The sequence below is a fragment of the Grampus griseus genome (assembly GCF_964374135.1).
Source record: "Grampus griseus genome assembly, chromosome: 8".
Lineage (NCBI taxonomy): Eukaryota > Metazoa > Chordata > Mammalia > Artiodactyla > Delphinidae > Grampus > Grampus griseus.
Genome location: NC_139002.1, coordinates 26,700,737 through 26,712,777, shown reverse-complemented (window position 1 = coordinate 26,712,777; position 12,041 = coordinate 26,700,737). Strand labels below are relative to the sequence as shown.

The window sequence follows — 12,041 nt, the reverse complement described above, 5'->3', positions numbered from 1 at the left end:
TTCTCTTGTTAATGAGATGAATTGCCTGAATACATTTCCTAACATTGGACCATTCTTGCATTCTTTGAATCCTATTTGATTATGGCATTTCCTTTAATATACCACTACATTAAATTTGTTAATATTTTATTTTGAATTTATATCTTTATTTATACATAACATGGCCTTTAGTTTCCTTCTTATGTTTTTTTAGGGGTTATTATGAGTTTATGTTTTGAATTGTGAACTTTTATATAAGTTCTTTTTTTTTAAACCTTCGTTTTTTAGATTTTTTTTTTGATGTGGACCATTTTTAAAGTCTTTATTGAATTTGTTACAGTATTACTTCTGTTTTATGTTTTGGTTTTTTGGCCGTGAGGCATGTGGGATCCTAGCTCCCCAACCAGGGATTGAACCCTCACCCCTTGCATTGGAAGGTGAAGTCTTAACCACTGGACCACCAGGGAAGTCCCTTATGTAATTTCTTAATGCTCTAGAACAGTTAAGAATCACAGAGTGAGGCATTTTGACATAGTAGTTAAAAACATTGGCTTTGTAGTCAAATAGTCCTGAATTTCAATACAGTGTTTGTTACTCTTGCTATGTGACCTTAGCTTCATTTTTATTTTTCATTTTAAAAACACAGCTATTAGTATCAATATCATAGAATTGTTGTGAACATTAATAATAATTTGAATGCTTTTTATCTGCCAGGTACTGTTAAAATACTTCATGTATAATTAAACTTATTTAATACCCATAATTGTACTATTTTCTTGTTTGGTAAATGAGGAAACTGAAGCAGACAGAGTTTAAATAACCAAGATTACGTAGCTCATGAGTAAATTTGAACCTAGGCATTGTTTGTAGAGCCCACTTAAATGATACAAAAGATGTAGTAAAATAAGCATTGGATAAATTGTGGTAACTGCTGTTTTGGTTTTTATTATTACCATATTTTATTTAATCTAAGAAGCCACTAATTGTAGATACATCATTAATTTATGTATCACCAAGAAAAAAAGAAGTTGCCTATGAGGCAATGCTTAAATTATGAAAATATTCCCCCCCACTGCCATCAGTTTCACTCTGTTGATGTTGTCATTAAATTTAAGAAACATGTTAAACCTGAATTTTTTAAATAATTTGAAAAAATGAAATATAATGGATTATCTCTGCCTAGACTAAGATGACAACTTTCCATCTCAACTCACATATTTTATTGAAATAATTTGAAATTTTAATTACAGTTTACTATAAATTTAAAAAATATGCATGTGATTCTTGACAGTTATATTCTTCACAACTACAAGAACAATTATTTAGACTATTGCTATTTGGTTTATAGCATGCATTCCTTTTTTCAGAGATCTTTGCCCTAATTCATTTATGGTTTGGCTTAATGATCCTGAGTAATTTTCCCCCCAGAATTAGTAAGTGATTTACTTTTTGATTCCTTTCATTTTGGAAAATGACTTTCTTTTGTCCATGTCAAGGAAGGATAATTTGACTGAATTGAATTCTGTATATAGAATTACTATTGCCTTACAATTTTTTATCAAAATTTGATCTTTATTCCATTATCTTCTAGCATTTAGTATTGTAAGCAAATAGTTGATAGCAGTCTGACTTTCTTTCCTTTGTAGGCAATGTGTTATTTACCTAACTCACGTTTGTTTACATGCTCACACTCCCTTCTCCCCTGATCCAATCTTTGTGAAGAATTTTTTTTCTGAATGAATTTTGAGACTCAGGAATTAGGATTTTTTATGTATGAGTCTTTGTATGCTTCACTTTCTCTCCTCTCCTAAGGCTGTTGGGTGAGCCCTTTGGATCTAGAAAGTTAGCTGAGGAAATTTTCTCTCTTTTTTTTGTTAATGCTCCTATTATCTTTGCTTTTTTCTTTCTGAAAGTACTAGCATATGCATATTAGATTCTGTAGAATTAATTGTTCATGTGTCTTCTCCCTGTAACTTAAATCAATTTACCATTTTTTCCTAAGTATAGCAAATTCCCAGGCTAGTGTTGAATTCACAAATTTGGATTCAACACTTTCTATTCTTCTACTCACTACATGCATAGTTTTGAACATAGTTTAATTATGTCTTTATTATTCTTGAACTGCTCTTTTTTATGAGAATCTATTTTGTTTTAGTATTTTAGTAACATCTTGACTGTCACTGACTGTAGGAATTATTATTATTATTATTATTTGCGGTACACGGGCCTCTCACTGTTGTGGCCTCTCCCGTTGCGGAGCATAGACTCCGGACGCGCATGCTCAGCGGCCATGGCTCATGGGCCCAGCCACTCCGCGGCATGTGGGATCTTCCTGGACCGGGGCACGAACCCGTGTCCCCTGCATCGACAGGCGGACTCTCAACCACTGCGCCATCAGGGAAGCCCCGTAGGAATTATTATTATTTTTTAATTATGTTTTTATTGTTTTCTGAATTACATTTTGTTTTAGTGCTGGTCATTTGGTCAAAGGGCTCCTTTTGAGCTCCCAGGATTTTTTCATTATTTGGTAATTTTTCATTGGTTATTCATATTTTTTTAAGTATTCATTTTATGGTAGTGTGTTTCCTTGCTAGGGCTGCCAAAACACAGCTCCACAGGCTGGGTGGCTTAAACAACAGAAATTTTTCTTACAGCTCAGGAGAATGGAAGTCCAAGATCAAGATGTTAGAGGGTTTGGTTTCATCTGAGGCTTCTCTTCTTGATTCATAAATGACTGCCTTCTTGCTCTGTCCTCACATGAACTTTTCTCTGTGTGTGCACATTCCTCATGTCTCTTTGTGTGTCCAAATTTCTTCTTCTTACAAGGACATCAGTCATACTGGATTAGGGCCTAACCCAATGACCTCATTTTAACTTAATCACTGCTTTAAAGATCCTGTCTACAAATGTGGTCATATTCTGAGGTACTAGGGATTAGGGGTTCAACATATAAATTTGGGGGGGACATATTTCAGGCCATGTCAGGTAGGATGACTGTATGGGTCTTTTATTACCCTTTGTTGAGTTCTTCTTTCGTTGTGCTACATGACAGTGTATCGTGACACAGTGGCATGTGGGGTACAAGTCATTGAGCCATTTTTAATTTTAAATATCTTGTTTAATTTTTCCTCCTTTCTAGTCAATGGAAATCTTCCAGTTGAAATTAAAAGAAGCTGAGAAAACTGCGTTTATGAAAGAAGACTGCAGACGAGAACGGTGGAGGAAACCAGCATACTCAGAGAGAGCACAAAGTAGTCAGGAAAGTAGAAAATCAGACTTGGTAAAATATAATAAAAGTTCAAGAGATAGATATAATACAACAGATATTGCAAAGAATATCAATAAAGATAAGTTTAGTGGTGATGAAAAAGATAGTAGATCTGGGTCTTTAGAAGCATGTAGAAGAGAATTGAGTCCAAAACAAAATCAAGAGTTTTCTTCTCATATAAATTTGAGACCTAAATTCTTAAGACCCTCTGATGCAGAACTGTCATTTCATAGCAAGGACAGAAATTTTGAACCATCTAGTTCATCTTCAGCACTGGTCTCTCAGGATTCTGTACATTGTGGTTTTCAAAAATCCACAGAGAACAGTGAGGAAAGTTTATCATGGTGGAGTCGATCTGATGAGAGAGAAGGAGACAGGAAACATTCAAATCGAAAACCATTAGAAACCAGTCACAGTGTTGACCGTGGACAAGTTTCAGAAGACGTGAGAGAAAAATCACAGGGTGAAAGCTTGAGAGAGGACTCTCTGAAAAAAGAACACCTACAGGATACAAAGTCTTCGCTTGCTGGGTATTTTTTCATTTATTTTTTAAACTGATAAATGAATATTAAGGTCCAGAGGATTCAGGGAACTGAACTGTATTTTTAGAGCATCAGTTACTAATTAGATATGAGTTATGATTTTCTATTTCTTAAATTCAATGGAAGAGATAGGATATGTACTTTTAACAATTCAGTAGTTCCGTTTTGTGAATTGTATTTCATTTCACAGTATATTTAACAAAAAGAGCTGGAAGATGAATTCAGTAGCTATATAGTCCCTCAAAATTTATTGCTTTTTTGCAATCTAAAAAACTAAATGAGTTTAGTAATTCTTTTAAATGGATATGCCACAAGAAATATTTTGGTAGATTTTGTTAGTACTGCCATATTACTTCCAAAGGAAATTGCTGCATTTTAAAGTATAATCATAATTGTAAATATTGCATGCCTACTGGAGGTCTGGGAGACTGAAGGAAAATATGCTGCCATAGCCCAAATATAAAGTGGAAAAGATATGTGAAATATCCTGCAGAGGGAAGCATGAATTTTGGTGGTGGTTTTGCAGAGAAAGAAATCCACTTTGATAGTTGTCAGGTTTTAAAGCTAATGTTAGAGGTTTTTTTTTAATACACATATCTTTAAAAAAAATTATTTATTTAGGCTGTGCTGGGTCTTAGTTGTGACATGTGGGATCTTTAGTTGCGGCATAAGGACTCCTTAGTTGAGGCATGCATGCAGGATCTAGTTCCCTGACCAGGGATCGAACCCAGATCCCCTGCAGTGGGAGCACAGAGTCTTACCCACTGGACCATCAGGGAAGTCCCCTAATGTTAGAGTTCTGAAAGCAAAATATAGACAGGATAGTGGTTGTACCCATAATGATTAGGAAAATAGGCAGCACTTATTGGTTTTATTATTCTTGTACCTGTAGCACTTATATATAGGGCTGAGTCAGTCGATCAGGAAACCCAGGTTGAATGGGATCAAACCTAGGAAAACTTGCTTTAGCCATAGGGCTGGCACTATTTGAAATAGCCATAAATAGAAAATGAGTATCCAAAGGATAATAACTAACTTATACTTGAATGATCATTAAAATATGTTTTAAAATACCACCAAATGAATGGGACACTGAAGGAAGAGGTTTTAGGAAATAATAGAATTCATTGGTGGCAGTAGTAGGTATAAGCATTGTGGTTTGGGGTCATGAGTCTGGTAAATCACTTTTGTTAGTGACTCCATCTGAAGCTGTGGATTATAGAGCACAGTGTGTAGCTTTCAGTAGGAGGGAGGCAGGGAAGCTGGCAAAATCTGGACTGAATGATGGGAGGCCCAGTCACATGGGCTCTGGTTCACGTCAGGGCTTTGTTCCCAGGAAGCGAAAGGAGAAATCCAGTTGTATTGACCGGATAAACATGGTAGGGATTAGAGAATGTCTAAGGCTGTATACATATATAATTGTCCAGGCTTCACTCCAGGTAGTCTGGAAGGTAGACTGTTTCCAGTCACCAGTTGCTAGTGGGATGAGGCTCTTATTTCCTGATATCATTAGGGTTGGCTTAACATTTGGGTGATCTGTAGGTTTTTACTTCTGTGACTGCAGCTAAGCAGAATATGTAAGCAATCTTACATTGTTAATATTCCTTCTGGTTCTATAATTGCTTCATGTTTATATGTTGTAAGCTTCTGATAGATATACTGTAATACAGGAACTCATTGAAAGCTTTATGTTTTGGTCTGAAGACAGTATTCTTTGTTAGCTGTGTTAATTTTGATGTTACAGATGTTTTGAGGCTTTCCATGAATTCCATGATTGGCTGGAGAGGGAAAGGACAGTCTAGGAATATTCCACATATATGTAAACAAAAAAGAATTTCTGAGCATGTAGAGTGGTATAAAGTGAGAAACCAAGTGTGGGACCTTGAAGAATGCCTGTTTTCAGGGAGTGGAAAGATTCAGTGAAGGATTGTTAGAAGCTGTTAATTTGTCTGAACATTATCCTGGGTATATGTTGAATTCTTTATAAAATGCCAGAATTTTAGGGAGCTTTAGAACCAATGAATTTTAGAACTAGGAAAAAATCATAGAACTGATTTTATAACTATGAGAAATTATAGACTGACCTGGGCATTTTCCAGATGCAGAGACTGAGGCAACTGAGATTGTGACTTGCACAGTGCTATGTAACTGGGGTTGCCAGATTTAGCAAATAAAAATGTTTGGACATACTTAAACTAAAAAAATATATATTTTTTTTACCTGAAATTCAAATTTAACTGCGTGTCATGTGTTTTATTTGGCAACTGTACGTAGCACTTGGCCATTTCTTGGGTCTGTGACCTTTTAAATATTTAAGTATTAAATATTTACCCTTGTAGTCATCATTTCTGTTGCTCTTCCTTCCTTTGGGTTTATCCATGTTTCACTCTGGTATAATTTTTTTTCTGCCTGAAGGCTTTTCTTTAATATTCTTTCAGCTTTGTATGTCTGAAAAACTCTTCATTTCACTTTTCTTTTAAAGATATTTTCACTTGATATAGAATTCTAGGTTGGCATTTTAAAGTACTTTAAAGATATTGCTACTCTTTTCTTGCTTACATTTTTTCTGATGAGCAATCTGCTGTCATACTTTCCTTTGTTTCTATGTGCATAACTGTCTTTTTTTTCCTCCTATGGCTGCTCTGAAATGTTCTCTTTATCACTAGTTTTGAGCAATTTGATTATGAAGTGCCTTACTGTGGTTTCTTTTCAGGTAGTTTTTTTGTTTGTCTTTTTTTTTTTTTTGGTTTGTTTGTTTGTTTTTGCGTTACGCGGGCCTCTCACTGTTGTGGCCTCTCTCATTGCGGAGCACAGGCTCCAGACACACAGGCTCAGTGGCCATGGTTCACGGGCCCAGCCACTCCGCGGCATGTGGGATCTTCCCGGACCAGGGCACGAACCCGTGTCCCCTGCATTGGCAGGCGGACTCTCAACCACTGCGCCACCAGGGAAGCCCTGTCTTGTTTTTGTACTTGGGACTCTGTGAGCTTCTTGGATATGAAAATTTTTTAGTTTTCAACATATTTGGTAAAATTTGGCCTTTGTTTCTTCTGTCTCTCATTTCTTTCAGGGACTCCAATAGCATGAATAGTAGGGTATTTAAGGTTGTCCCATAGCTCTCGGTTGTTCTTTTCCATTTTTAAAATTCTTTTTCTCTGTGTGTTTCATTTTGCATAGTTTCTAATGCTTCAAGTTAACTGATTTTTTCTTTTGCAGTCTAATCTTACATTAATCCTTTTCAGTGTATTTTTTTTATCTCAGACATTGTAATTTTCACTTGTAGAAACTAAATTCTTACCTATTTTATATCTTAGTTGTCTCTAACTTTTTGAACATATGGAATAAATTTATAATAATAACTTTTAATGCCCTTGTATGCTGTTTCTTACATCTGTGTCAGTTCTTGGTTTGATTGATAGCTTTTTCTCCTAATTATGTGTTTTACTTTTCTACATCTTTGCATGTCTGATAATCTTTAATTGGATACTAGATATTATGAATTTTACTTTGTGAGTGCTGGATATTTTTGCATTGCTGTAAGTATTCTTGAGCTTTATTTTGGGACCCAGTTAACTTAATTGGAGACTGTTTGGTCCTTTTGACTCCTGCTTTTAATATTTGTTAGGTGGGCTGAGAGCAACATTTAGTCTAGGACTTATTTCCCACTAATGAAACAAGACCCTTAATATTCTACCCAGTGCTTTCAGAATTATGAATTTTCCTAGTCTGACTTGTAGGACCAGGCACTATTACCAGGAATGCTGAATATCTCTTCCTTTAACCCTTTGGGATAGTTCTTTCCCTGACTCCAGGTAGTGTCTTGCTGAATACTCAACGGGAACTCTCTGCACTTCTCTGGGATCCTTTCACTGTGTAGCTCTCCCCTCTCTAGCTGCCTTGGACTCTTAGCTATGTCTCTCCCATTAAGGAGTCCTTCATGCTCTCCCTGGGTTCACCCTCCCTGCACTGTAGTCTCAAATCTTTCTTAAGGCAGTAAGTTGGGACAACTTTGTATATGCCAGGAATCTGACCTTGGCTGGAAATTTCTCTTTTCTTTTGTGAGGCTTCCATAGTATAGGTTTCACACGTGATATTAGTTGTAAATTAGTTTATGTTGTCTAATTCTGGGTTGACTTTGCAAGAGCACATGGTCACTGTTTTTATTCTTTAAATGCAGTTAAATGTAATTTCCTGATTATAGTTTCTTAGATTATCAGTAATTTATCACATTGAATGAGGAGAGTTTCCCTAGCTGTGTAGAGTTATGGCCTGATTCTAGAGTTTTAATTTTTTGTTTGTTTCTTTCTTTTTTAGAATGAGTATGGGAATATTAAGTAATGAAGAATAGCTGACATATTATTTTTCTCATTGCTACTGGATCTTTGGTCAGATATTATAACTGCCATAGGCCATCATGACATTGTAACATAGAATCTTTAAGTACTGATTTATGGTGGAGCACTGAGGGTTATTTATTTATTTATTTAATATACTAGAATCATGATCTATTTGTGCTGAATGCTTTGTTAAGGTCAATTAAAGTAACATTTGAATATTGGTGATGTTACTTGCAACAACTTACTTCTTGTTAATATGTACCTGTATTTCATATGCTCTTAATCTGTCCTGTTCAAACAGGAGTAGTCCAGTGGGTGACTCTATCCACATCTTGAGTGTTGATGAGAAGAACAAGTTGGGAGCCAAGATTATCAAGGCAGAGATGATGGGAAATATGGTAAGACTTATATGTTGTTCTTTTGGAGAATATTTGCTAAATATTTAACTTCTTACAAGTAATTTTGGAAGTTCCTTAGCTATGTGGATGTAGCACTCTTTGAAAATAACTGCTGCTTATTGATTCTTTGAAGAAATTCTTGAACACTTCTAAGAACAGTGCTGTCTACTTCTAAGTAAGTTATGTAATTTGTCAAATTTCTGAAATTTAAGATTCTAGGGAACTAAATGCTTTTTAATTTTCTTTTTAACTTGGATATTTGCTTTATTATTGTATTTATAACTTATTGAGCGTATTTGAGGGAGATAAAGATGTCACTGTCTTCTTTCCCTTTTTTAGTCATATTTTGTTAAGAATGTGTATTACTTTCTTAAATTCCCTTACTTAGGAACTTCAAAAATGAGCTAATAAAAAGGATGGTTAACTCATTTTTTCAAATCTTAAGGCAACATATTTGTGCCTGACAATGTGTTAAATGCTCTGTGTAGATTAGCTCACTTTATTCCCATAATAATGTTGTGATTTGAAACTTACTTAACTCACAATTGAATAGAAATCAGAATTATTTGGTAAGAGTGGCACCTATCTATTTATTATATTGTCACATTTATATTATACAAATACTGTTACATTGGACATGGCAGAATAACAAAGTCAGGCAGCTTTCCATGTCTTGACAAAATTGATTCCCTTGTGGTCATATGTATGTACGCATCTCAAATCCAAATATAAGTGATCTTAAGTAGTGTTCTGTTTTGGTGTACCATCCGTATGACACTCTTTAGTAGAACAAAAAGTAGCCAAACATGATAACTTCTGTTTTTATTAGTTTATATCTGTAATAAAAGTCATATTTGCTGCAATCTGGTAACACTGAACTTAAGCTCAACCCAGAAATTACTAAGCAAGACAGACCACCACCAACAACAGCAAGAAAATAACATATGAGTTTTGAAAGCACAATGAAATTAGTTAAAATAGTGAAAGAGAGATCACCAAGTTAAGAGGTTAACATGTTAAAAGAAGTGTTCTGTGTTCATGGAACTACTGCAGTGGAGAATGCTGTCTTTGCTTGTCATATAATTCTGTTTATTTATTTCATTGTGATTTATTGCTTTATATGTCAGTTTTGTAATATAAATTTTTATAGATTTCCTAGGGTTAAAATGAAATACATTCAGAATTTTAATCTAAATTCCTTAACAATAAAGAAGGTAATATTTTAAATCTTGCGATGGCTTTCTCTTTACAAATAACTGAAATTCTGAGCATTGGAAGTTTATAATATCTAAGGAATTATAAAAATGCCATTCTTAAGGTTATGTATTTCTTTCATTTCCCTATCTTCCCTAAAATATATGTCCTTGTAATTATTTACCTTCAAAGCATAAACAATTTCTACAGGTATTTGAGAATTTTGTTATCCAGAAGAGTTCATTAAAAAGTAACATACTAGGCTGTGAGTTGGTAACTAGATTTAGGTGAGAGCTACTTGGATGTTTGCTATGCTGTTTTCCCTGTTGTTAAGTGAATTTGAAATATTCTACAAATGAAGAAACTATGTTATCACACCTGTTTTTCTTGTCTTTCTATTTGAAGGAATTAGCTGAACAACTTAAAGCCCAACTTGACAAGGCAAATAAATTTGAAGACAGCATAACACAGATATCATCAAAAAAATCTGGGGTAGAGGTAAGTAATAAAAGTTTGTTTATAGGTAGCCAGTTACCTTATATAATACTTCTTGGCAGTGGTAATATTTTAATGTTAAATGTGTCTATATCTGTGTCGGTGTGCTTGTATGTTTTTATGCTTGTTTGCTTGTTTTTAAAATTTATTTGCGTATGTATTCTCTCATGTTCCACCATTGTATCCTGGTGGAAAAAAGCCTAGGCCTACACCTAGGCCTAGGGCCAAGGAGACCTGGTTTTTTTCTGGGCTCTGCCATTTACTGACTGACCTTGCACAAGTCAAGGTCATTATCTCCTCCTCCAGAATGAGAGACTTGAATTTGGTATCCATTTCATGTAAAATATTTTGTTCTAGGATTCATTCACCTATCTGTTGGTCAGTAAAACAGATAAAAACACCTGTCTGCATGGAATTCTATTTGGGTACTAAGAGAGAGGTAATAAATTGTAAAAATAAAAAAAAAGTTATATATCTTAGGCAGGGTGGTAGGGATCTTGAGTGCCAGGTATGCTGTATGTTTATGTGTATGTGTATGTCTTGGGATGCACAGGCTAATTCTCATTGAAAAAGTGACATTGATACAAGGACTTGAAGGAAGTTAAACAGTGATCTTTGTGGATCTGAGTGAAGAGCACTGTGGACATAAGGAACAGAGAATTTAAAGTTCCAAAGACTGGACATGTGTCCAATGTGTAGGAAGAAGAGCAAGGAGACCAGTGTTGTTGGAGTGGAATGAATGAAAGAGAGGAAAGTAGAAGATCCAGATTAGAGAGATTGTGGGAGGCCAGATCATGTTATGCTTAAAAGTCATAGTAAGGAAGTATTGAGTTGGCCAAGAAGTTTGCTTGGGTTTTCATACCATCTTATGGAAAAATCCTAATGAACTTTTTGACAAACCCAATAAGTTTTTATTCTGGGTGAGAGGTAAAGCTATTTAAGATTTTTGAGCAGAAAATGTATTTTGACAGGACCATCCTGGCTTCTTTGTTAAGAGTAGATTGGGGGAGAATAAGGTCAGACATAGGGTCTAGTTAAGCTTTTGCCATGATACATACAAGAAACGATAGTGGACTTGACCAAGATAGTAGCTGAAGAGATGATTAGAAGTGATTAAAGTTTTTATATGCATAAATGTTTTCTGTGTATATTTTGAAGGAGAGCGGACGGGATTTTTATGATGGTTTAGATGGGAGGGGAATATGAATTAAAGAGAAGAGGAAAAGTAGACTCCAGAGATTTTTGCCTGAGCAGCTGGAAGACTAGAATGGCCATTATTTGAGATGTGGGAGAAAGAGTAGGTTTGGAGCAAAGATTGGAAGTTCTGTTTTGGGTATACTGAGCTTGGATGTCTTTTAGATGTGAAACAAGTAGAGCTATCAAGTAGGCAGATGGATATAGTTGGGAGTTGAGAGAAACCTGAACTGGAAATAGAAATTGGGGCATTATTAACATATAAATGGTGTTTAAATTCACAATACTGCATGAAATTACCACAGGAGTAAATGGATAGAAAAAGGCAAAGGATTGGTTTGGTTGCATTACAGTGTTGAGAGGTTTATAGAGTGGTTTATAACTGATTTTAAAGGACTATTCTCAAAGATTAATTTATGTAATTTAATGGTAGTGTGAGAAGAGGTGAGAATCTATGAAATCAGGTTTCATAGAATTTTTTCAAGCTTCACTTATTAATGACTTAGATAATAGTACAGAGAATATGTCTGTGAAATAGGCTGTTTTTACTAAGTTGTGCTAGTCATGTTTTGAAAAAGTGGATAATTTGGAGTTTCTTGTACAGATTAAGGAATTGAGAATGGGAAACTATAAG

At 34.9% G+C, this 12,041-nt stretch overlaps 1 protein-coding gene across 1 annotated transcript in view; it reads left to right on the top strand.

Moving 5' to 3' along the window:
• Positions 1 to 12,041, top strand: part of CWF19L2 (CWF19 like cell cycle control factor 2) — a 193,664-nt gene that overhangs the window by 69,241 nt on the left and 112,382 nt on the right. Inside the window, exons 8-10 of the mRNA XM_082660925.1 lie at positions 3,119 to 3,777; positions 8,428 to 8,524; positions 10,124 to 10,216. Coding sequence (XP_082517051.1) covers positions 3,119 to 3,777; positions 8,428 to 8,524; positions 10,124 to 10,216 — 849 coding nt within the window. The remainder of the gene's footprint in view (positions 1 to 3,118; positions 3,778 to 8,427; positions 8,525 to 10,123; positions 10,217 to 12,041) is intronic.